Genomic DNA, 26,024 nt, shown 5'->3' with positions numbered 1-26,024 from the left:
TTTATAACTGCTTCCCAGCTATCACTAGTGGCCAGAGAACACACATTTACTGCATAGTTACTCTAACAGATGGCTTGCTTCTCCAATAAGGTATAATACAGTTTCCACACACGAATTTCAACTGATCTCTCTTTAGACATTCTTTATATAGAAAGAAAAAAAAATAGTAAGTTGTAACCCACTATTTCTTTGTCCTTCTAGGAGACTGAGAATTAGAACTTTTTTTTTTAAATGGAAGATTAAATTCAGATAATTTAATGGACATTGCTGCTATGAACATTGGGGTACAGGTGCCCCTTTGTTTCACTACATCTGTATCTTTGGGATAAGTACATAGTAGTGCAATTTCTGGGTCATAGGGTAGCTCTATTTTGAACTTTATTTACCAGTGTGTTTTTAGTTCATTTGGACAATAGACTGTGTATAGAGCAGGATGTTTTACATGTGCTATGAAAGTCTTCCCTAATGAAGTAAGTGATGATAGAAGGTAGCAGAAAAATGAGCCCCAGTTCAAAATCAAAGAATAATGGGTCTTGAAATCAAATTGTCTGTCTATTATGTTTAAAACTCTGGAAGGACAAATGGATATTGAAAGTCAACAGACTGTTACTTTCCTATAAACATTTTGTCTAAAGCTTACACATATGATGAGGGGACAAGGTATAAGACTTGAGGCTGCTTAATCATGCACAGTTAAGAAATGAAATCCAAAATTTTTATTTTTTTATTTTTTTTAAAGATTTTATTTATTTATTTGACAGAGAGAGAGATCACAAGTTGGCGGAGAGTCAGGCAGAGAGAGAGAGAGAGAGAAGCAGGCTCCCGCTGAGCAAAGAGCCCGATGCGGGGCTCGATCCTAGGACACTGAGATCATGACCTGAGCCGAAGGCAGCGGCTTAATCCACTGAGCCACCCAGGCGCCCCAGAAATCCAAAATTTTTAATATCTCAGTTGTGCTTAGCTCTCCTCATGACAATTTTTGGTGTGACATGCATCATTTTGGGAATGCACTGAAGCTCAAAAAAATTTTTAATGTTCTTCAACAGATGAATGGATAAGGAAGATGTGGTCCATATACACTATGGAGTATTATGCCTCCATCAGAAAGGACGAATACTCAATTTTTGTAGCAACATGGATGGGACTGGAAGAGATTATGCTGAGTGAAATAAGTAAAGCAGAGAGAGTCAATTATCAGATGGTTTCACTTATTTGTGGAGCATAACAAAAAGCAGGGAGGACATGGGGAGTTAGAGAGAAGGGAGTTGGGGTAAATTGGAAGGGGAGGTGAATCATGGGAGACTGTGGACTCTGAAAAACAATCTGAGGGGTTTGAAGTGGCGGGGGGTGGGAGGTCAGGGTACCAAGTGGTGGGTATTATAAAGGGCACGGATTGCATGGAGCACTGAGTGTGGTGAAAAAATAATGATACTATTATGCTGAAAATAAATAAATTTTTAAAAAAATTTAAAGAAAAAGCCAATTTTGTTTTAGAGGTGTGTAAGGACAGGCTGAGAAGCATGTTCTCATTACTTGAGAAAAATCCTATGTTTACAAAACACATAAAATACGCTATTTCTTAAACTATTTCTTTGTTAAGTATTACAACCTAAAAACCATTCAAGAGCACATAAACAAGTGGGTGTACTTAGAGGTTGAAGAAGCAGTAAAGCAAGTCTTTACCTCTTTTCTGATATAATTACTGTGTGTAATAGATTTAATATAAATTAAAATGAGAGAATTTGAATCTTGAATTTTCTCAGATCGCTTTCATGTGAACCTTTTTCATTTTGAGAATCAGTAAAGGTTTCTAACCTCTTTCCCTCTCAATCATTGAGAGAGATTACATTTTATGTTTCTCCCTGGGATTTTTGTAACTTCTTTACTTGATGTACTTGACATAGGGAATTGAAAAGTGAGTTATATAAGAAATAAGAATCCAAATCAGGGTTATGTAGGTAATGATGTGACCTGGTTGATTTAGAACATGTATGTGAAAGCACACAGGAAACTCTAACAGGTAATGTAAATGTAAATAAGTATTTATGCTTTATTATTATTACTAAAATATCATAACTATTATATTCCACTTTTTAAATTTAAATTCAGTTAGCTAATATGTAGTACATCATTAGTTTTTAGTGTAGTGTTCAATGATTCTTTAATTGCATATAGCACCCACTGCTCATAACATCACATGCCCTCCTTAATATCACCCAGTTACCCCAACTCCACACCCCTTTCCCCTTCAGCAACCATCAGTTTGTTTCCAGAGTCAAGAGCTTCCCATGATTTGTCTCCCTTTCTGATTTCTTCCCATTCAGTTTTTCCTCCCTTCCCTTATGATCCTCAGCACTGTTTATTATATACCACATATGAATGAAACTGTAAGAATTGTCTTTCTCCAAATGAATTATTTCACTTAGCACAATAAACTGCAGTTCCATCCATGTCGATGTAAATGGTAGTTATTCATCCTTTCTGATGGCTGAATAATATTCCATTATATTTATATACCATATCTACTTTATGCATTCATCTGTCAAGGGACATCTCAGCTCCTTTGACAGTTTGGCTATTGTGAATATTGCTGCTATGGACATTGGGGTACATGTCCCCCTTTGTTTCACTATATCTGTATATTTGGGGTAAATACCTAGTAGTGCATTTGCTGGGTCATAGGGTAGCTCTATTTTGAAGTTAATGAGGAACCTCCATACTCTTTTCTAGAGTGGTTGTACCAGCTTGCATTCCCACCAACAGCATAAGAGGTTTCCCCTTTCTCCACATCCTCCCCTACATTTGTTGTTCCCTGTCTTGTTAATTTTAGCCTCTCTGATAGACATAGGTGGTATCTCATTGCAGTTTTGATTTGCATTTCCCTGATGCCAAATGATGTGAAGCATTTTTTCACGTGTGTGTTAGCCATTTGCATGTCTTCTTTGAATAAATGTCTGTTCATGTCTTCTGCCCATTTATTGACTTCTTTATTTGTTTTCTGGGTATTGAGTTTGAGAAGTTCTTTATAGATATGGGATACCAGCCCTTTATCTGTTATGTTATTTTCAAATATATTCTCCCATTTCTTGGGTTTTCTTTCCATTTTATTGACTGCCTCCTTTGCTTTTTCTCTTGAAGTACCAATAGTTTATTTTTGCTATTTTCCACTTTTTAAAAGACCTATTTATTTATTTTAGAGAATGGGAGAACATGAGCAGGGGAGGAGAGGGAGAGAGGATCTCAAGCAGAGTCACTGATGTATGCAGAGCCCCACACAGAGTTCTATCTCATAACCCTGAGATGATGACCTGAGCCAAAATTGAGAAGGATGTTTAACCAAGTGAGCCACCCAGGTGTCCCTTATTTTCTATCTTTAAAGTAAAATATGTTGTCTTCATATAATACAGATTTGTATTATTTCTCCTTAAAGTTAATTCTAAAAACAATAGTACAGTTCAAAGTGTAAGAACTAAGAAAAGAGCTTAGTTTCTTATGATGACTGAAATATGGTGACTTCTCAATTTTCTAGGCCCTACCAAAAATCATGCATAGTAGATAATTTTTGATATATGTAATATCCTTGAGGATGCCTATTATGAAAATAAATGCTAGAAGGGAAAGAGAAGGGTAGTTGTCTAATAAGATGTCCTTGTATCTCCCTCATAACATGCCTACCAGAGCACTGACTGAAATTTAACACTTTCACAAATAATAAAGTGGCTTAGCCACATGTAGATCATTGAGAATTTAATATTTTCTTCTTGATTTGGTTACTGCTGGACAGTTCTGTCCTACATAACTACTGAGTTTGTCTTTTATTTTTTAATACATTTCCAGTGGTTCTGGAAAGGATAAAGTGGAGTCTGTAGTAAAACATGAAGACTGATCTCAGAATTTTGTTCTGTCTAAATGACATACAAGTGAACTATATTTCATATTAAAGAGATGGGAAGGAGGATGTGAATGAAGAAAGTAGAATAAGTCAACTGAATGGGAAAGAGAACACTTTGTTTTCTTGGCAATAATTCTCTGAGGTCAATGTTGGTAGTTGTGACTTGCAGACATTTATCTGCTTCTTAAGTTCTTATTTATTTATTTATGTTATAATTGTTCTATTATTGTTCTCAATCTCTTATATATATATGTATATGTATATATGTATATGTACATATGTATGTATACATATATATGTATACATACCATATATATGTGAAAATATATATATATATTCAGTACTCCCCATGGTTTCAGGCATCCTTTGAGAATCTTGTAACATATCTACCATGTATAAAGGGGGACCAAAGCATCATTAGTTGGACAAAAAGCTTTCTCTGTGAACACATAGTTGCCTCTAGTGAGCACTAATTCCCTTTTAAGAGCTCATAAATCATCCATTTAGTAATTTCTTCTAGTCATGATTTTATAGATTTGATAACTCATTTAAGTTCCTTGGTCCTTTTTTCTTTTTTCTCCCTTTCCCATTTCTAGTTAAATGGGAGACTCTGTATCCACCCTTTGGATAATTCTTTCTTCTTTGTCAAAGATTAGTTGACCGTAGAGTTGAGGGTCCATATCTAGTTTATCTACCTGCTCCATTGATCCATGTGTCCATATTTATGCCAATACCATGCTGTCTTGATGATCACAGCTTTGTAAATATAGGTTGAAGTCAGGCTTTGTGATACCACCAGCTTTGGTTTTCATTTTCAACATTCCTCTGGCTATTCAAGGTCTTTTCTGGCTCCATATAAATTTTAGGATTATTTATTCCAGCTCTGTGAAAAATGCTGATGGCATTTTGATGGGGATTGCATTGAATGTGTAGATTACTTTGGGTAACATAAACCTTTTTAACAATTTTCTTCCAATCCATGAGCATGGAATGTTTTTCCACTTCTTTGTGTCTTCCTCAAATTGTTTTGTAAATGTTCTGTAGTTTTTGGAGTACAGATTATTTGCCTCTTTGGTTAGGTTTATTCCTAGGTATCTTATGGTTTTGTTTTTTGTTGTTGTTGTTGTTGTTGTTTTATTTTTTTTGGTGCAATTGTAAATGGGATCAATTTCTTAACTTCTCTTTCTTCTGCCTCATTACTAGTGTATAGAAACCCAACTGATTCCTGTGTATTAATTGTATATCCTGCCACATTGCTCAGCTCCTGTATGGGTTATAGCAATTTTTGGAGGTTGGAGTCTTATTGGTTTCCCACATAAAGTATCATGTCATCTGTGATGAGGAAGAGTTTGATTTCCTCTGCCAATTTAAATGTATTTTATTTCTTTTTGTTGTCTGATTGCTGAGACTAGGAGTTCTAGAACTATGTTGAACAACTGTAGTGAGAGTTATCATTGCCATTGTGTTTCTGACCCATTGTGAATGATATTCGATGTGGGCTTTTTGTAGATGGCTTCTGTGATATTGAGATATCTTCCTTTTATCCCTACAGTTCAGAGAGTTTTAATCAAGAAAAGATGCTGTATTTTTGTCAAAGGCTTTTTCTGCATCAATTGAAAGGGTCATATGGTTCTTTTCTTTTCTTTTCTTTTCTTTTCTTAATGTGATCTATCCCATTGATTGATCTGTGAAAGTTAAACCACACTTTCAGCCCAGGAATAAATTCTACTTGGTCATGATGAGTAAAATTTATAACGTACTGTTGGATCCTATTGGCTAGGATCTTGGTGAATATTTTGCCGCTTCCAGTCTGCGACGAGAGAAGAATTAGGCACAAACAAGTCAGCTGAAAAATACTGGCAGCAGGGGACAACCGTCGAAAAGGACTGCTGCCACAAGCAACTCCACAGTCTCACTTTTATTAGATAGAAAACAATAGCCAATAGAAGGATTGATGAAGGTCAAACGTTAATCCCGTCTTGCAGACAAGCAAGGAGGAGGATAAAGTTTATAGTTAAACAAGCACATTCAAAGGACTCATCTAAACTAAAAAACGGGCACTTCTGCGATGAGAAAGGAGCAATAACGGATAAGGGAAGCAGGTGGTTTTCGATCCACCCAGAGCTGACAGGGCGTTCCCAGGTGCTCTGCTTCCCTGAAGCAGGCCGCGTTCCACCCTAGGCAGGCGGGGCATTCCCAGCTGCCCGGCTTCTGTGAAGGGGCGGCCTTCCGCCCTGAGTGAGCCAGGTATCCCCAGCTGCCCAGCTTCACGGTCGTATATCGTCCTTCTCCCCAAAGACCTGTTGTCAGTATATGTATTTCTTAAGGCCATATCTAAATGTGCTTGGTAACTAGTAAAATCCTCCAGGGGTTACAGTTTAAGTAACAAATTGTTCCAAGGGGCAGCAGCATATTTTAGTATCCAAGTTCATCAGGGATATTGTTCTGTAATTCTCCTTTTTGATGGGTTCTTTGTCTGGTTTTTGGATCAAGGTAATGCTGGCCTAAGAGACTGAGTTTGGAAGTTTTCTTTCCCTTTCTTTTTTCTGAAATGGCTTCGGGAGAATAGGTATTATTTATTCTTTAAATGTTTTGTTGAATTCCCCTGGGAAGCCATCAGTCCCTGGACTCTTGTTTGCGAGATTTTTAGATTACTTCTTCAATTTCCTTGCTGGCTGTGGGTCTGTTCAGGTTTTCTATTTCTTTCTATTTCAATTTTGATAGTTTATAAGTTTCTAGGAATGGATCCATTTCTTCCAGATGGTCTAATTTATTGGCATATAGTTGCTCATAATATGTTCTTAAAGTTATATTTCTTTGCTATTAGCCATGATGTCTTCTCTTTCTTTCATGATTTTATTAATTTGGGTCCTTTCTCTTTGCATTTTGATAAGTCTGGCTAGGGGCTTGTTGATGTTATTAATTCTTTCAAAGATCCAGCTTCTAGTTTCATCAATCTATTCTACTGTTTTTTTCTGGTTTATATTTCATTGATTTCTGCACTTAATCTTTATTATGTCTCTTCTCTTGCTTGGTTTAGGCTTTATTTGTTCTTTCTCCAACTTTTTCAGGTGCAAGGTTAGCTTGCGTATTTGAGACCCTTAGTTTTTTTTAGAAATGCTTGGATTTCTATGTACTTCCCCCATAGGACAACCTTTGCTGTTTCCCAGTGGTTCTGAACAGTTATTTTCATTTTCATTTGTTTCCATGATTTTAAAAATTCTTTTTTATCCATCTTCTTCATCCTTATTTTTTTCTTATGTCCAGTTAGCCACAATATAGTTGACCCACTCATTCTTTAATAAGATGGTATTTATTCTCTAAGTGTTTGAGTTCCTTCCAAATTTCCATTCATGATTGAGTAAAAGTTTTAAAGCATTGTGCTCTGAAAATATGCAGGGAATAATCCCAACCTTTTGGTATTGGTTGAGACCTGATTTGCAACTCAGTATGTGATCTATTCTGGGGAATGTTCTATGTGCACTCAAGAAGGATGTCTATTCTGTTGCTTTATGTTGGAATGTTCTGTTTTTATCTGTGAAGTCCATCTGGTCCAGTGTGTCATTCAAAGCCCTTGTTTCCTTGTTGATCTTCTTCTTAGATGATCTGTCCATTGCTGTGAATGAGATGTTGAAGACCCTTATTACTTTTGTATTTTTATCAATGTGTTTCTCTAATTTGTTATTAATTGGTTGATAAAATTGCCTATTCCCAAGTTAGGAACACAAATATTTATAATTGTTAGGGTTTGTTGTTGTTGTTGTTGTTGTTGGATAGACCCTTACAGTCTTTAGTTTACAGTCTAATTTGTCAGATATGAGTATTGTACTACAGCTTTCTTTTGAGGCCTATTAGCATGATAAGTGGTTCTTCACCCCCTTACCTTCAATCTGGAGGTTATCTAGGGTCAAAGTGAGTCTCTTGTAGACAGCATATCAATGGGTTTTGCTTTTTTATCTAATGTGATAACCTGTGCCTTTTGAATGGAGCATTTTGCCCATTTACATTCAAAGTAACTATTGAAAAATATGAATTTAATGTCATTTTATTTCCTGTAAAGTCCCTGTTTCTGTAGATTGTCCCTGTTTCTTTCTGGTCTATGTTACTTTTGGGCTCTCTCTTCACTTACAGGATCCCCATTATTGCAGGCTGGCTGGTGACACAAATTCTTTTAGTTTCTTTGTCCTGGAAGTTCTTTATCTCTCCTTACGTTCTGAATGATGGTCTGGATAAAACATTCTGATTGATAGCTGAATAAATTATTCTTGGCTGTATGAGTTTTTCTCATTTACTATCCAGAATATATCATGCCAGCCCTTTCTAGCTTGCCAAGTCTTTGTTGCCAGCCTTATATTCTATGCCTGTAGGATAAGAACCTCTTGTCTCAAGCTGTTTTAAAGATTTTCTCTTTATCTATGAAATTTGAAATATTTTGTAAATTCCTATATTTTGGTCTATTGATTTGTTTGTATTGATTTTTAGTGGGGTCCTCTCTTCCTTTTGGACTTGAATGTCTGTTTAATTCCCCAGATTAGGGACATTTTTAGCTATGATTTGCTCAAGTATACCTACTGTTCCCCTCTCTCTGTTTCTTCTTCCTCAGGGACCCTAGTAATTCTAATATTTTTTTTTGGTTTATGTTATCACGATTTATTGAAGCCTCCCCTCATAGTTCATTAGTTGTTTTTCTCTTCTTTCCTCACCTTCTTTTCTTTCCATCAACTTATATGTCACTTACTCTGTCTTCTGCCTCATTTACCCTAGCTGTTAGAACATCCAATTTAGGCTGCATCTCAGTTAAAACACTTTTAATTTGAACCTGATTAAATTTTATTTCTGCACTAAGAGATTCTTGAGTATCTTTTATGCTTTTTTTTTTTTTTAGCCCAGGTAGTAATGTTATGATCTTTATCCTAAATTCCAGCTCTGACATTTTATATATATCCATATCAATTAGATCTGTGGCAGAGATTATTACCTCTAGTTCTTTCTTTTGTTGTGAATTCCTCATTCTAGGCCTTTTGTTCTGAGAAGAATGGGTGAAGAAGAGAATAAAATTAAAAATATCAACCATGACCCAGGTGAAATACACACTAGACAGATCTGAAAATGTCATAATATAAAGATGAAAAGAAGAAAAAAATGGGGGGGGTGATAATATAATCTCACTGGTGGAAAAAAAGGGTGATATACTTAGTTTTGGGTGTATTTTGGTCTGTTTCTTAGAACACACTAAATCCCAAAATTGTTCAAAAAGAAAAACTTTTATATATACAATGAAATTGGATACCATGAAAGGAAGCGAAAATGAAGAATATACCTATAAAATATAAACAATGAAAGTTTTAAAAAACTAAAAATAAATGATTGAGAAATAAGAAACTAGTTGAAAATGAAAAAAGATAAAAGGAAAAGGAAAATATTAAACTGAAAGATAAACAAACCTTAAGAAAAAGCCTTGAATTCTATGTATTGTTTTCCCCTAGCCTTGGAATTTTGCTGTCCTATGTGCTCTGTAAACTTGGTATTCACCTGTTGTTTGAGATGGTCTTCTGGGGGAAGGACCTGCTGCACTGGTTCCCAGGTGTCTTTGCTTTTTGGCATTGCACTGCCCCTTGCAAGGGGCCCAGGTTCAGTGTAAGCTGCTACCGGTTCCTCTACTTGCCTTCTGTTACCTGAAGGCTTTCTGCATCTTTTTTTTCTTCATTCATTTATTTTTTTTATTATGTTATGTTAGTCACCATACAGTACATCATTAGTTTTTGTTTGTGTATAACACCGAGTGCTCCATGCAATATGTGCCCTCCTTAATACCCATCAGTGGGTTAACCCCATCCCCTCACCACCTCCCCTCTAAAACCCTCTGCACTTCTTTAGAAGATCAAAATAAATATGTTCATGTCCTGATCTCCAGTCCCACAGCTGAAAGATCCTGGACCCTTCTCTTCAGTAAACACTCAGAGATAAGCAGTCTTCACTTTTGTTTGTGCCAAAATCTGCAGGCTCCCGTGGTTTGAACTCTCACTGACCCTCCACAGAGGAGGAGTGTTGCTTCATTTCTGCTCTTTGAAGGGCCCCCTCATGGAGAGTGTTCACTAGGTCAAACCATAATTCACAGTTTATGAAGGAGCTGAGAGCCCTTTCTGAAGTCACTGACCATGACCGGTTTCCCTGCTCTAGTGCTAGGGAACTCTGTTGGCTAAGGCAGCCTGATTCTTTTCATGACCCTGAAAATCCTGAGACCACACTGTCCCACCTAGGATTCTACCCTGCTTTGCCACCTGGGCACGTTTCAGGCTTGTATGTTTCTTACTGGTGCAGATTTCTAAAGGTTCTGTTTTTGTGCTCCATGGTTAGTTAAAATCACTTTCTAGTAGCTGACTTACAGAGGCTCCCTCCTCCCCCCATTTATCTTTTAATATATCCTTTCAGATTCACTTCTCAACACCTCTTACTTTGCAAAAAAAAAAGTGGTCACCTTTCTATTTGTAGAAATCCAGCAGTTCCTTTCTTACATTTCAGGTTGGATTAGAGATATTCAGAATTATTTGATAGTTATCTAGCTAAATTCATAGGACCAGAAGAAACAAGGTCCTCTACTCTTCTGCCACCTAATCTTTCCTCTCCACATCTTGTTTATGCATTCATCTGTCAATGGATATTTGGGGTATCTTTGGAGTTTGGCTATTGCTGATAATGCTGCAACAAATATTGTGGGGCATGAACTCCTTTGCATTTTTTTTTTAAATCTATTGGGTAAATACCTAGTAGTGCAACTTCTGGGCCATAGGATAGTTATATTTTTATCTGTTTTAGAAACCTCCATAGTGTTTTTCAGAGTGGCTGCACCAGTTTACATTGCCACCATCAGTGCAAGAGGGTTTCCCCTTTCCCCACATCCTCACCAACATCCATTTTTTTCTTGTGTTGTTAATTTTAGCCATTCTTAAATATGTGAAGTGGTATCCCATTGTGGTTTTGATTTGTATTTCCCTAATGATGAGTGATGTTCAATATCTTTTAATGTCTCTCTTAGCCCTCTATATGTTTTTGAAAAAGTGTGTATTCTCATCTTCTGTCCATTTCTCAACTGGGCTTTTTGGTTTTTGAGTGTTGAGTTTGCCAAATTCCTTATAGATTTTGGATACAAAACCTTTATCAGATATGTCACTTTCAAATACCTTCTCCTATTCCATAGGCCTGAATTTTACTTTATTGATTGTTTCCTTTGCTATACAGAAGATTTTTATCTTGATGAAGTCCCAAAAGTTGTTTTTGGCTTTGTTTCTTTGCCTCTGGTGATGTATGTAGTAAGAAGTTGCTATGGCTGAGGCCAAGGAGTTTGTTGCCTGTGTTATCCCCTAGGATTTTTATGGCTTCAGGTCTCATTTTTAGCTCTCTCAAACATGTTCAATTTATTTTTGTCTGTTGTGTAAGGAAGTGGACCAGTTTCATTCTTCTGCATATTGCTCTCCAGGTTTCCCAACACCATTTACTGAAGAGACTTTTTCCTTTGAGGATTCTTTCCCGCTTTGTTGAAGATTAATTGACCATATTATTGTGGGTCCATTTCTGGGTTCTCTATTCTGTTCCATTGATCTATGTGTCTGTTTTTGTGCCAGTACCATACTCTCTTGATGACTAAAGCTTTACAACAGAGATTATAGTCCTGAATCTTGATGACCAGCTTTTTTTTTTTTTTTTCCAGGATTGCTTTCACCATTTGGGGTCTTTTGAGGTTCCATACAAATTTTAGGATTGTTTGTTCTATCTCTGTGAAAAATCCTGGTGATATATATATTTTTAAAATTTTATTTATTTATTTGACAGATAGAGATCACAAGCAGGCAGAGAGGCAGACAGAGAGAGAGGAGGAAGCAGGCTCCCTGCTGAGAAGAAAGCCTGATGTGGGGCTCGATCCCAGGACCCTGGGACCATGACCCAAGCCGAAGGCAGATGCTTTAACCCCCTGAGCCACCCAGGTGCCCCAATCTTGGTGATATTTTTATAGGGATTTCATTAAATGTGTAGATTGCTTTGGGTAATGTAGACAATTTAACAATATTTGTTCTTCCAATCCATGAGGATAGAATGTTTCTTCATTTCTTTGTGTCCTGCTCAAGTTTTTTCACAAGTGTTCTATAGTTTTTGGAGTACAGATCTTTTACCTCTCTGGTTAGGTTTATTTTTAGGTATCTTATAGGTTTTTGCAATTGTAAATGGGATTGATTCCTTGATTTATTTTTCCCCTGATTCATTATTGGTCTGTAGTATTGCAACAGATTTATGTACATTGATTTTATATCTTGTGACCTTACTGAATTCATGTATTACTTCTAGCTATTTTTTGGTGGATTCTTTAGGTTTTCTATGTAGAGTATCATGTCATCTGCAAGTAGTGAAAGTTTGACTTCTTCCTCACCAATTTGGATGCTTTTTATTTCTTTTTGTTTTCTGTTGCTCAGGCTAAGACACTCAGTACTATGTTAAATTTTAATGGTCAGAGTGCACATCCTTACATTGTAGAACATCATCTTTGAAATTTTTCTCCCTATTTACCTTCTTTTTTGAGCAAAAGTAACTATTTTCCTTTATCCATCTTCAATGCTTTCATTTATTGCTCCTTACCAGTAATATTAAGCATAAGATGTTAACTAAGGCATTATATATTTATAATTTAGAAAACTCTTCCTTGCCAAAAAATTGTTACTCTTTTCTTTAATGCTTAACTGATACCTTCCTGCTTTTTTTTAATGTTTAATCACTTGTCACAATTTTTAAAAAGATTTTTTATTTATTTGTTTGACAGAAAGAGATATCACAAGTAGGCAGAGAGACAGGGAGAGAGAGAGGGGGAAGCAGGTTTCCGGCTGAGCAGAGAGCCCAATGCGGGGCTAGATCCCAGGATCCAGAGATCATGATCTGAGCCGAAGGCAGAGGCTCAACCCACTGAACCACTCAGGCACTCCACTTGTCACAATTTTTAATTATCAATTATATATATCAATTATATCAATTATATATATATATATATTTCTATTATTATCTGTCTATTTCTATTATTATCTGTCTCCACTCCCCACCAACACCACTATAAGACATTGAGATCAGGATCTTATGTTTGGTTTTTATGTCCCCACATCCTAACATGTTTCCTGGCACATAGTTAGAACTAAGTAAATGTTTATTAATTAATTTATTAGTCAGAAATTTAGTCCAAATATTATATCCTTGAATTCATTCCTAATCTCTATAACCATTACCCTTATCTCTCACCCCATGGGCAGAATTTAACGTTCCCTCTTTTGTATGTGGATGGAAATTTTCAAGTAACTTGAAAGACCAACCATACATTCATGTGTACCTGAGACATACCTAATTTTTATGCCTAGTGTTCTTTTTATTCTCATAGGTGTCTCAGCTTGGACAATAATAAATGGAAAATCTATAGAATTGTGTTTTAGCACTTACTAGAGCCATTTCTAGCCAATCTTTATTAATTTGTTAGTTCTTTGAGGGCAGAATCAATTCTGGTTTCTCTTTCTAGACCTTGAGCCTATTTCAGTATCTGGCACTCAGTGACTATTCTTTCAAATGAAAAGCATTCCTGCCATCTTTGCCTCAAGAAGTTTATATTGTTTAACAAAACAAACACAAAAAACACATGACACCTATACCCATACACAGGTTTTTAGGACATACTGTCAACATTTTTCATAAAATCTTCTTTCTTAAGGGTTTGAAAGGTAAATCCAAGTTTATGTATTCTAAGTCATTTATCTCTTTTCTGCTTTAGGTTATTGAGTAGGATATTTTCCCAATAAATACTAGTAATTACAGTGAGGATTTATTTTTTTTTTAAGATTTTATTTATTTGACAGACAGAGATCACAAGTAAGCAGAGAAGCAGGGAGAGAGAGGAGGAAGCAGGCTCCCTGCTGAGCAGAGAGCCTGATGTGGACTCGATCCCAGAACACCGGGATCATGACCTGAGCTGAAGGCAGAGGCTTTAACCCACTGAGCCACCCAGGCCCCCCACAATGAGAATTCCTTATGTGGGTTTCTTCCTGACCTTAAATTTGCTAGTATGTATTGAACACATATTATATGTAACATGCAATTTATTGTATACATGAACATGATAAAGGTACTCACAACAATGTTAATTTGGGCAGAGAAAATAGAGAAGAAAAAATATTCTATGGTTCAATAGCTAGGAACTGTCAAACCTTTTACAGGTATCTCTCTTTGCCAGTAAATTATAGTTAGTCTTTTAAACAGTTGTTTTAAAGTGATTTTTTAAAGAGACTTCTGAGCTTTGAATAAATGTAAGAGTAAAATCTCAAAGTCCTATTTGTACTAGAAATTATTTTGAAGAGAATAAAATGTAAATCAAATAGTAAATGAACTTATAAAGGAAATAGACTTCAAAATTTAAATGAGAGATTAATAGAGAAGTGAATGGATATCTATATATTAGCTAATTCATTAAGGGGATATTTTGAAGTCACAGTGGGAGTATAATCATTACAGAAGTCATATGTTACTGGGATATCAGTTCTGATATGTCAATTCTGTGTGCATTCAATGTTTCCATATGTGACTTTCCTAAAGCACACATGCAGTTATGCATATTATTCTTAGAGCTATTGGTGACTTTCCTTCTTATTTATATAAATATTACTAAAGAGTAACTGGAAAACTCTAGTACATTGTTCACCTAGATAATCTTGTTTAGATTAGTGAACACTGCTGTTATCTGAAGAGCTTGTTAGTGCTCGCAGGTCTAAACCCTTTGCCTCACTGTTAGACTTCTTAAAAAAAAACACACAATATTTTGATGGGGTCTGTTGCATCCTTTACATATACTGAAAACCTATTATATGTTCTATTCACTTTTCTAAGCACTTTCCTTATTCATCTTACATAATCCTTACCTTATGAGGTAAGTATCAATATTCTTATTTTATGTATGAGGAAACTAAGCCTCAGACTGAGAAAAAATACTTTGGCCAACTTAGAACTCAAACCTGCAGAGACAGATGCAGTACATGAGAGGAGGTGTTTTAAATAAAATTGTTTTTAATTCTTTTTTGTAATTAATATTCTTTTTTAACATCTTAATTTTATTTCTTTCAGTAATTAATATTCTTTTAAAAATGTTTTGTTTATTGTTCAAGTTGACTTAATTTTCTCTTTACAATACAATAAATATAATTACAATAAATAAAAGAGGATGCACATACAACTCATAAGTGTACACATGAACCTTTAAAAAAAACCTGGAGCAGATTTATCTACTTGTCATGTTATACTCTACTTTCAATTGTTTGAAAGTAAATACTAGTTTTCTAGTCTGCCCAGTAGATAGAGTTCCTGACATTTTGCAATTAGTAGTGCTGAAGATGTTATGCTTTTCAGGAGTGGAACTCCGCTTTAACAAGAAGGATCTTGTGTGAGATTTGGTAAAATTTAACTGGCAGAAAGGAAAAGAATCCTTTCAAGGATGTATGTATTCTTGACCCTTGTTGAAATGTCATGTTTTTTCTTTCTCAAAGCTGTTATTATTAGCAGTTAATTATAGCATGATTTATTTTGTGAGAGGGGAGAGGAATTACAGTATTATTGCCATCACTGAAATTTTTATGCATAGAATTATTAAAGAATTAGAGTCTCTCTCTTTTTATATTGAGAGACAAGTCCAATCACCTGAATCACAAAAATTAAAGGTCATATAGGCTGTAGTTTCTTACAAAGAAATTATTGCATTCTGAAGTGCTTTTCCAAAATTTTACTAAACATGACTGTGGTATTTTTGTTTATTTATAGGGACTGGTAACAACTGAACATATCAAACCAAACAGGGAGACGCTTGCTTCATCCCTACCACCACATTTTACCACAAAACAATATAACTGTATGTGGATTCCAAGCAGGCTAAAAAGAAAAAGGAGCTGATTAGTCTTCAGACTGTCTACTGAACGGGATGACGGCCACGGCTGCAGTGGAGACACAAAAAATGGAGAAGAATGCCTCCAAGGAAGAGAAACAACAGTCTAAGCAGGACAGCATGGAGAAAAGCAATGCTGACTCAGAAGAGTGGATGAACTCTGAATGTGACCCTGAACAGATGATCCTTAAGAGCAGCAACAATGACAATAGCTACCAACCTGGGGATGTTTACTTGAGAAAAAAGGAAATTCCCTCTAAGCCACACCGTCAGCTCTATAGATCGCCCTGCTTAGATCATCCAAGCTTCTCCCAGAGCAGCATTCTGCAAGAGGGGAAGCTTGACTTGGAAAAGGAATACCAAGCCAAGATGGATTTTGCTCTAAAGCTGGGCTATGCAGAGACACAGATTCAATCAGTGTTGAACAAGTTGGGCCCAGAATCACTTATTAATGATGTCTTGGCAGAGCTCGTCAGACTCGGGAACAAAGGTGATTCAGAAGGACAGGTCAGCTTGAATCTTTTAGTGCCTCGGGGTCCCAACTCCAGAGAGACCACAAGTCCTGAACTGTTTCTTGAAGATGAAATAGACAGCAGTGAAAATTTGAGGCCAGTTGTCATAGATGGAAGTAATGTGGCAATGAGGTAAGTGTAAAATATATTTACTCTTTAAAGAAAAGGAAAAAAAAAGTCCCTGAGCTCATATAAATCATCTTCCTTTGCTAAACGCTTTGAGAGGCCCCTGGTTGTTGTCTATGGCTTTTGCTCTTGTAGGTGGAGAGAGGCTAAAATGATCCCACCTTTGCCCTTTCTCCCTTCCTTAAAATTGTTGGCAATTTGTTTTCGGATACCCTAAAGCATCTTAGACATAAGTGATACTTCAGTAGAGACAACTCATTCAACCTTTGTTCCTCTTGGGGTCCCTTCTCCCACCTCTACTTGCCTGGACCAATCATCCTGAGAATGCTTTTATAACATCACTTGGAAGCTTATTTGGGAACTACCAGTAACTCCCAAATGCCATTCTACCAACTTTGGATCCCTTTGCCTGGTTTTGTGATCTGACCTTTCTCCCCTTCCATTTGGTTGTGTTTTTCACACCTACTGCATTTACATCAGTCGTTTTAATAGCTTCCATGTAAATTATGATTTCTACCCCCATTGCTTGTGTTCATGTCATTCCTCTGCATAAGAGTGACCTCCTTTTTATCTTCATACCCATCAATATGTACTGCCTCCATAAATACCATCCTTACTTTTCTAATCCCAATGATTATCTCTGAGCTAAAGTACCTATGGTAGGTTGAATAATAGCCCCCTAAAGAAGTTCACATTCTAATCCCTGGAATCCGTGAATAGGTTATCTTACATGGTAAATGGGACTTTGCTGGTTTAAGTTAAGGACTTGAGATAGGTGAAATTATCCTGGTTTATCAAAGTGGACTCACTAGAATCACAAGTCCTTATAAGAGGGAAGAGAAGGCAGCCAGATAAGAATGACTAGTAGGAGATGTGATGACAGAAACAAGAGGTCATGTGGTGTAAGAAAGAAGTCACGAGCCAAGGAATTTGGATATCCTCTGAAACTGAAAATGGCAAGGAAACAGATTCTCTCCTGAAACCTTCAGAAACAACACTATCTTGTCAGATAGAATTTGAATTTTAGAATTTTAGAATTCTGACCTGAACTAAAAATAAATAAGTTGGTGTTATTTTAAGACACTAAATGTGTGGTGATTTGCTACAGAACAATAGTAAATACATAACCAAGAGTGCCTTCATACTTTATTCCATACTTTCTCATATAATTTTTTATCTCATGTAAAAGATCTTTAGGAATCTCTTTTTCCATTTTTTAAACAAAAGTAAACTATTAAAAATAGTTTTTTAAGTATTTTATCAAAATAAAAACCTCCTTTTATTTCCAAAATGAGTTGTCATTCAGTTTAGCTGAAAAATTCTAAATGATTGGGGCACCTCATGAAATCAAGGTTGTGAGATCAACTCCCAAGTCAGACTCTGCACTCAGCAAGTAGTATGATTGATATTCTCACCCTCTGTGCCCTTCCCCTGGCTCTCTGTCTCAAATAAGTAAATAAATTTGAGCTCTGTGTCTCAAATAAGTAAAATTTTTTTTTTTAATTCTCAAGAATCAGGAGCCTGTTTCTTAATGAGTTTATCATTGGTTGATGAACTCACTGGAATCTTAGACTGTACACAACCAGAACAAAAGTAAGAAGCTTTAGACTAGCAAGTTTTTCATTCAATTATGAATGAAAATGTTTTATGTCTTGTTTTATGCCTCTCTTATATTCCTCAAAGCACATAACACACTACTGGATGTTCCTAGAGAAGGAGCAGGGATAGCAAAAGTCTTATGAACCATACCATTGTTCTATGCAGGAGTTTCTTAGCAGGCTATCTGGAAGTACATCTTAGTGTATAGTTCTATATAATCCTCACAACAGCTTTATTTTACAGATGAGAAAACTAGAGTTCAACAAGGTTCAATGATTTTTTAATTAACACGTAATGTATTACTTTTTAATTTTAATACATTGATTCATTACTCTTATCTAATACCAAATATTCAGTACAACATATAACCTCCCTAATGTCCATCACCCAGTTACCCCATTCCCCCATCCCTTCCCTCCAACAGCCCTCAGTTTGTTTCTTAGGTTTAAGAGTCTCTTATGGTTTGTCTCCCTCTCAAATATAGTTTTGTTTCATTTTTTCCTTTCTTCCCCTATGGTCCTCTACCTTCTTTCTTAAATTCCACATATCGGGGAGGGAAGAAAGTGGAGGTATAGGGGATGCCATTTCAACTAATCCTCTGAATTTGGCGGTATATCTAACAAACTATTTTGTACACCTATGAAATCAGCCTAAGATATAAGAATATATATCTGAATCTCAACAAGCTGAAAATCTACTGCTTTTTGCAAGGTAGGATATGTGCTGTCATGAATCTGTGGGGTGATATAGAAAGATAAACATAAGGGGGAGGGAGGCTCCATAAGCTCGTTCCTGGAAAGTGATATAACACTGGAGCACAAAATCAACCCTTAGAAACCTGACCTGAACTAAAAATAAATAAGTCTAAATAGATGTTTCCAGTGAGAGACATCTCTCTCCTAAAAGGGTTCTGGAAATGAAAAGGCAGAATTCTAGGTAAGACAAGGAATTGTGGTCTTAGGATCTGAGGAGTCACAGAGAAAATGGGTAGACTCTCTACCTGAACTGGTAGAGTGCCTGAGCAGTGAAATCAGGAAGCAGATTATGGTCAGTGAGTCCAGGAGGGGTTTCTCAGCTCAGACCATCATAAACCATGAGTTGGGCTGGTTGATAATTGCTCTTCTCTTGAGCAGCCTGAAAAAGTCTGGAACCTGCACCTGACTAGACAAAAGCTCTCAGGGCAGTAGCAGCCCTGAAAGGACTTTAGAATGGCAATAAGACATGATCCAGGAGCTTCAGGTGTGCATGCATGAGCCCACCTTTACTCATAGTTTTAGAGTCAAAAAGGTCAGTGGCAGTCCCGGTCCCCTGGGACTACCTCTAAGAGAGTTTCCGTGAGCACACCCCATGGGAGGCTGAAGTTTTCAGTGCATACAGAAATGGAGACTGTTTTTCCTGGAAGGTTTATTAAAGAGGGAAGACTGCAATCTTTCTGCTCTGGGCCAGAGGTTTGGGCACATCCATTTTTGCTCTGACCCTCTGAAGAGACATGGAAAGCCTCCAGGGAACAAAAACCATACAAGGACCCATTTGCACTGATCCCATTCCCTCTGAGAAGGGGAGGGACAACTCTTGCCAGGTGGGGATACCTGAGAAACACCACAGCAGGCCACTCCCCAGAAGACAGTCTGAAAGAACAGGTGAATGACAAGCCTATGGATCTCATAAGACTATAAAATTCCAATGCCATGGGCAAATAGTGTATTGAGCTCCAGGTGTTGCCCCATGACTTATTTATTTTTCAAATAAAACTCTCCTTTTCTTTTTCTTCTTTTTCATTTTTCTTTTTACCTTTTTCTGATTTCAACTAGATGCTTATTATACCAACTTGTATTTCATAGTCACATTTTAACTTGTATTTTTTCACACTTATCTTTTTTTATAGATAAATGCTTCATTTTACTCCTTTTACACTCTATTCTCTCTCTCTCTCTCTCTCTCTCTCTCTCTCTATATATATATATATATATATATATATATATATATATATAACTATTTAGGATTTTATTTATTTGTCAGAGAGAGAAAGAGAGGGCAGCAGGCTGAGGGAGAAACAGGACCCCTGCTGAGCAAGGACCCTAATGTGGGACTTGATCACAGGACACTGGGATCATGACCTGAGCTGAAGGCAGACACTTAATTGACTGAGTCACCCAGACTTCCTATAAGGTTTACTTTTGTTGAAATTTTAGGATGTAGTGTCTTTTAACAAAATTCACCCAGGAACAAGTGGAACACCCTGCTTTGTTCACACTGCAAAATTATAATTTCTCTTCCCCTTTTCCCTTTTATTCAATTTTATTTTGGTGTTTCATTTTGACTTTGTTTTTCTGTGGTGGCTTCTGACTACTCAGGATGTTGCTAGGGTGCAACATCCCAAACAAGATGTGGTTGATATTTTGGACTCTGTTCACTGGCCCGCCCATCATTCTCTTGACAGAATGGCAAGAAAGAGGAACTCACAAAAAAAGGACTAGAGACTATTCTCTGGCAAAGAGATAATAGATATGGATATAAGGAAGATTCAGAGATAGCATTTAAGACAGCAATCATAAAGTCAATAGCTAGGCTTGAAAAAAGCATTAGTGACAATATAGAATCTCTAAGGGTAGAAATGAGACTAATCAGGATGAACTTAAAAGTGCTATGAATGAGATGCAATATAAACTGGATATTCAAACAGCCAGGTTAAATGAGGCAAAAGAGAGAATAAGTGATCTAGAAGATAAGCTGATGGAAAGGAAGGAAACTGAAGAAAACAGAGATAGACAACTAGTAGCCCATGAAAAATGTTGTGGAGAGATTAATGATATCATGAGTTTCCAATGTCAGAATTATTAGGATTCCTGAGGAGGTAGAGAGAGAGAAAGAGAGAGAGAGAGAGGGCTAGAAGGTATATTTGAGTAAATCATAGTTGGGAACTTCACTAATCTGGGGAAAGTAACAAGCATTTGTGTACAAGAGGTAGAGAGGACCCCTTCCAAAATCAATAAAAATAGATGAACACCCTGACATATAATAGTGAAGCTTGCAAATCATACAGCCAAGAAAACTATCCTGACAATAGTGAGGGAGAGAAGTTTCCTTAAATATGGATGGAAGAACATCAGAACAACATTAGACCTATCCCAGAAAGGTGGCAAGCCAGAAAAGGCAAGACATATTCAGGGTATTAAATGAGAAGAACATGCAGACAAGAATACTTTATCCAACAAGGGTGTCATTCAGAATGGATGGGGAGATAAAGAGCTTCCAGGACAGGCAAAAACTGAAATAATATGTGATCACTAAACCAGCCCTTCAAGAAATATTAAGAAATATTAAGGGGATTCTAGAAGCAAGGAGAGACCCCAAGATTAATATATACCAGAAAGAAACAGAGACAATCATCAGAAACAGGAACTTCACAAGTAATAAAATGACACTAAATTAATATATTTAATTAGTTACTCTGAATGTAAATGGGCTGAATGCTCCCATCAAAAGACACAAGGTTTTGGATTGGATTAAAAAAGGAGGACTCATCCATATGCTATCTACAAGACTCATTTCAAACCTAAAGTCACCTCCAGATTGAAAGTAAAAGGATGGAAAACAATTTACCATGCCAATGGGCCTCAAAAGAAAATTAGGGTAGCAATCCTCATATCAGACAAATTAGATTTTAAACCAAAGACTATAGTAAGAGATGGAGAGAGACACTATATCATATTTAAAAGGTCTATTGAATAAGGTGATCTTACAATTGTAAATATCTATGCCTCAACATGGGAGTAGCCAACTATATAAATCAATTGATAATGAAATAAAGAAACATATTGATAATAATACATTAATAGTAGGAGACGTCAACACTCCACTCACAGGATTAGACAAATCATCTAAGCAGAAGATCAAAAAACAAGAACTTTGAATGACACATTGAACCAGATGGACTTCATAGATATATGGAGAACATTCCATTCTAAAACAACAGAATACTCATTCTTCTTGAGTGCACATGGACATTTCTCCAGATTGGATCACATATGCATCACAAATCAGGTCTCAATTGCTATCGAAAGTTTGAGATTATTCCCTGCATAGTTCAGACAAAAAGCGTTTTTTGTTTTTTAAAGCTGTCCTGGTTATTTTTTTTAAAGATTTTATTTATTTATTTGACAGAATGAATGAGAGAGCACAAGCAGGCAAAGCAGCAGAGGGATAGGGAGAAGTAGGCTCCCCACTGAGCAGGGAGCCCAATGCAGGGCTTGATCCCAGGACCCTGGGATCATGACCTGAGCTGAAGGCAGAGGCTTAACCCACTGAGCCACCCAGGTTCCCCCAGACAAAAAAGTTTTGAAACTGTTACTAAACTACAAGAAGAAATTTGGAAGGAACTCAAACCCTTGGAGAAAGAGCATCCTACTAAAGAATGAATGGGTCAACCAGATAATTGAAGAAAAATTTAAACAATTCATGCAAACCAATAAAAATTAAACCTCATTGGCCCAAATCCTATGGGATTCTGCACGGTGGACTTAAGAGGGAAGCACATAGCCATTCATGCCTCTCTCAAAAAATTAGAAAAATCCCAAATACACAAGCTAAACTTACACCTAAAGGAACTGGAGAAAGAACAGAAAATTAAGTCTAAACAAAGCTGGAGAAGGGAAATAATAAAGATTAGAGCAGAAATCAATGAAGTAGAAACTAGAAGAACAGGACAGATCAACAAAACTAGAAGCTGTTTCCTTGAAATAATTAATACGATTGATAAACTCCTAGCAATACTCACCAAAAGAAAAGAGAAAGGAGCCAAATTAATGAAATCATGAATGAAAGGGGAGAGATCATGACTAATACCAAGGAAATAGAGACAATTCTTAGAATTTTTTACCAGCAGCTATATGCCAACAAACTAGGCAATCTGGAAAAAAATGGATGCATTCTTGGAAACTTATAAATTACTGATACTGAAACAGGAAGAATTAGATAATCTGAACAGACCAATAACCAGCAAAGAAAGTGAAGCAATGGGGTGCCTGGATCCCGCATCGGGCTCTCTGCTCAGCAGGGAGCCTGCTTCCTCCTCTCTCTCTCTGCCTGCCTCTCTGCCTACTTGTGATGTCTCTCTGTCAAATAAATAAAATAAATAATCTTAAAAAAAGAAAAAGAAAAAGAATGTGAAGCAATAATGAAAAATCTCTCCCCAAATAAAAGTCCAGGAGCAGATAGTTTCCCAGGGGGATTTTACCAAACACTTAAAGAGATAATACCTATTCTTCTGAGGCTCTTTCAAAAAATAGAAATGGAATGAAAACTTCCCAAGTCAGTCTATAAGGCCAACATTACCTTGATCCCAAAACGAAAGACCCCAGCAAAAAGGAGAATTTCATACCATTATCCCTGATGAAAATAGATGCCAAAATACTCACCAATATCCTAGTCAATAGGATTCAACAGTACCTTGAAAGGATTATCCACCAAGACCAGGAGGAATTTATCCCAGGGATTCAAGGGTAATTCGATATTTGCAAAGCAATCAGTGTGATAGATCACATTAACAAAAGGAAAGAACCATATGATCCTCTCAGTTGATACAGAGAAAGCATTTGACAAATTATAGCATCCTTTCCTGATTAAAACTCTTCAAAGTATAGGGATAGAGGAGACATACTTCAATATCATAAACACCATCTATGAAAAGCCCACAGCAAGTCTCATTCTCAATGGAGAAGAACTGAGAGATTTTTCCCTAAGGTAAGGAAAAGGACAGGGTTGCCCATTCTCACCACTATTGTTCAACATAGTACTAGAAGACCTAGCCTTAGCAAACAGACAACAAAAATAAATAAAAGGTGGGGCGCCTGGGTGGCTCAGTTGTTAAGCATCTACTTCAGCTCAGGTTATATTCCAAGGGTCCTGAGATTGGGCCCCACATCAGGCTCTGTGCTTAGTGGGAACCCTGATTCTTCCACTCCCACTTTCCCTGTTTGTGTTCCCTCTCTTGCTGTCTATCAAATAAATAAATAAAACCTTTAAAACTGAGTGAAAGGCATTCAAATTGGAAAAGAAGTCAAACTCTCTCTCTTAGCAGATAACATAATACTTTATGTGGAAAACCCAAAAGACTCCCCTCCAAAATTACTAGCACTCATTCAGCAATGCAGCAACATAGAAGGATATGAGATCAATACACAGAAATCAGTTGCATTTCTATACATTAACAATGTCACTGAAGAAAGAGAAATTAACAAATTGTCTCCATTTATAATAGCACCAAAAACCATTGATACCTAGGAATAAATCTAACTAAAGAGGTAAAAGATCTATACTCTAGAAAATACAGAACACATATGAAAGAAATTGAGGAAGATGCAAAGAAATGGAAAAACACTCCATGTTCATGGATCGGAAGAATAAACATTGTTAAAATGTCTAGCTGCCCAGAAAAATCTACACTTTAAATGCAATCCCTATCAAAATGTCATCAACATTTTTCACAGAGCTGGAACAAATAAACCTAAAATTTGTATGAAACCAGAAAAGACCCAGAATCTCTAGGAGAATATTGAAAAAGAAAACCAAAGCTGGGGCCATCACAGTGTCGGACTTCAACCTATATTACAAAGCTGTGATCATCAAGACAGCATGGTATTGGCACAAATACAGACACATAGATCAACAGAATAGAATAGACAACCCAGAAACGGACCTTCAACTCGATGATCAACTAATCTTCAACAAAGTAGGAAAGAATATTCAATGGAAACAGCAACAACAGTCTCTTCATTAAATGGTGCTGGGAAAATTGGACAGACACATGTAGAAGAATGAAACTGGATCATTCTTTTACACTATTCATAAACTAAAAATTAATAAAAGACCTAAATGTGAGACAGGAATCCATTAAAATCCTAGGGGAGAACACAGACAGCAACCTCTTCAACCATGACCACAGCAAGTTCTTGCTAGATATGTCTCTAAAGGCAAGGGAAGCAAAAGCAAAAGTGAACTTTTGGGACTTCATCAAGATGAAAAAATTCTATACAGCAAAGGAAACAGTCAACAAAACAAAGAGGTAACCCATGGTATAGGAAGAGATTTTTGCAAATGACATTGCAGAGAAAGGGTTGGTATCCAAGATTTATAAAGAACTTCTCAAACTCAGTACCCAATAAAGAAATAATCCAGTCAAGAAATGGCCAGAAGATATGAACAGACACTTCTCCAAAGAAGACATATGAATGGACAACAGACAAATGAAAAAAGTGAATGACATCACTAGCTGTCAAGGAAATACAGATCAAAACCATAGTGAGATACCACCTTACACCAGTTAGAATGGCAAAAATTAACAAGACAGAGAAAAACAAATGTTGTGGAGGATGTGGAGGAAGGGGACCCTCTTACACTGTTGGTGGGAATGCAAACTGGTATAGCTACTCTGGAAAACAGTGTGGAGGTTCCTCACAAAGTTAAAAATATAGCTACCCCCAAATCCAGTAATTTCCCTACTAGGTATTTACCCCAAAGATACAAATGTAGTGAAACAAAGGGGGCACCTGTTCTGCAATGTTCATAGAGGCAATGTCCACCATAGCCATACTGTGGAAGGAGCTGAGATGTCCTTCAAGAGAAGAATGGATAAAGAAGATGTGGTTCATATATACAATGGAATATTATTCAGCTAGCAGAAAAGATAAATACTTACCATTTGCATCAGTATGGACTGGAGGGGATTATGCTAAGTGAACTAAGTCAAGCAGAGAAAGACAATTATCATATAGTTTCACCCATATGAGGAACATAAACAATAGCATGGAGGACCATAGTGGAAGGGATTGAAAACAGAATATGAAGAAATCAGAGAGGAAGATAAACCATAAGAGATTCTGGACTCTGGAAAACAAACCAAAGGTTATGGAGAGGAAGGGCATGGTGGGATAGGGTAGCCAGGTGG

The 26,024-nt window shown here is 36.6% G+C and overlaps 1 protein-coding gene across 8 annotated transcripts in view; it reads left to right on the top strand.

The window, feature by feature from the left end:
* The window catches only part of ZC3H12B (zinc finger CCCH-type containing 12B), a 596,951-nt gene that overhangs the window by 478,152 nt on the left and 92,775 nt on the right, over positions 1 to 26,024 (top strand). For 7 of the 8 annotated variants that reach the window (XM_082715906.1, XM_082715905.1, XM_082715899.1 and 4 more), the window contains one exon: positions 15,722 to 16,486. In XM_082715906.1, coding sequence (XP_082572032.1) covers positions 15,879 to 16,486 — 608 coding nt within the window. In that variant the 5' untranslated portion in view covers positions 15,722 to 15,878. Of the gene's footprint in view, positions 1 to 11,722; positions 11,875 to 15,721; positions 16,487 to 26,024 lie in introns of all 8 variants that reach the window. The other variant, XM_082715900.1, reaches the window with a different exon arrangement.

Source organism: Mustela nivalis, assembly GCF_964662115.1.
Source record: "Mustela nivalis genome assembly, chromosome: X".
Lineage (NCBI taxonomy): Eukaryota > Metazoa > Chordata > Mammalia > Carnivora > Mustelidae > Mustela > Mustela nivalis.
This window is presented reverse-complemented; position numbering and strand designations above follow the sequence as displayed.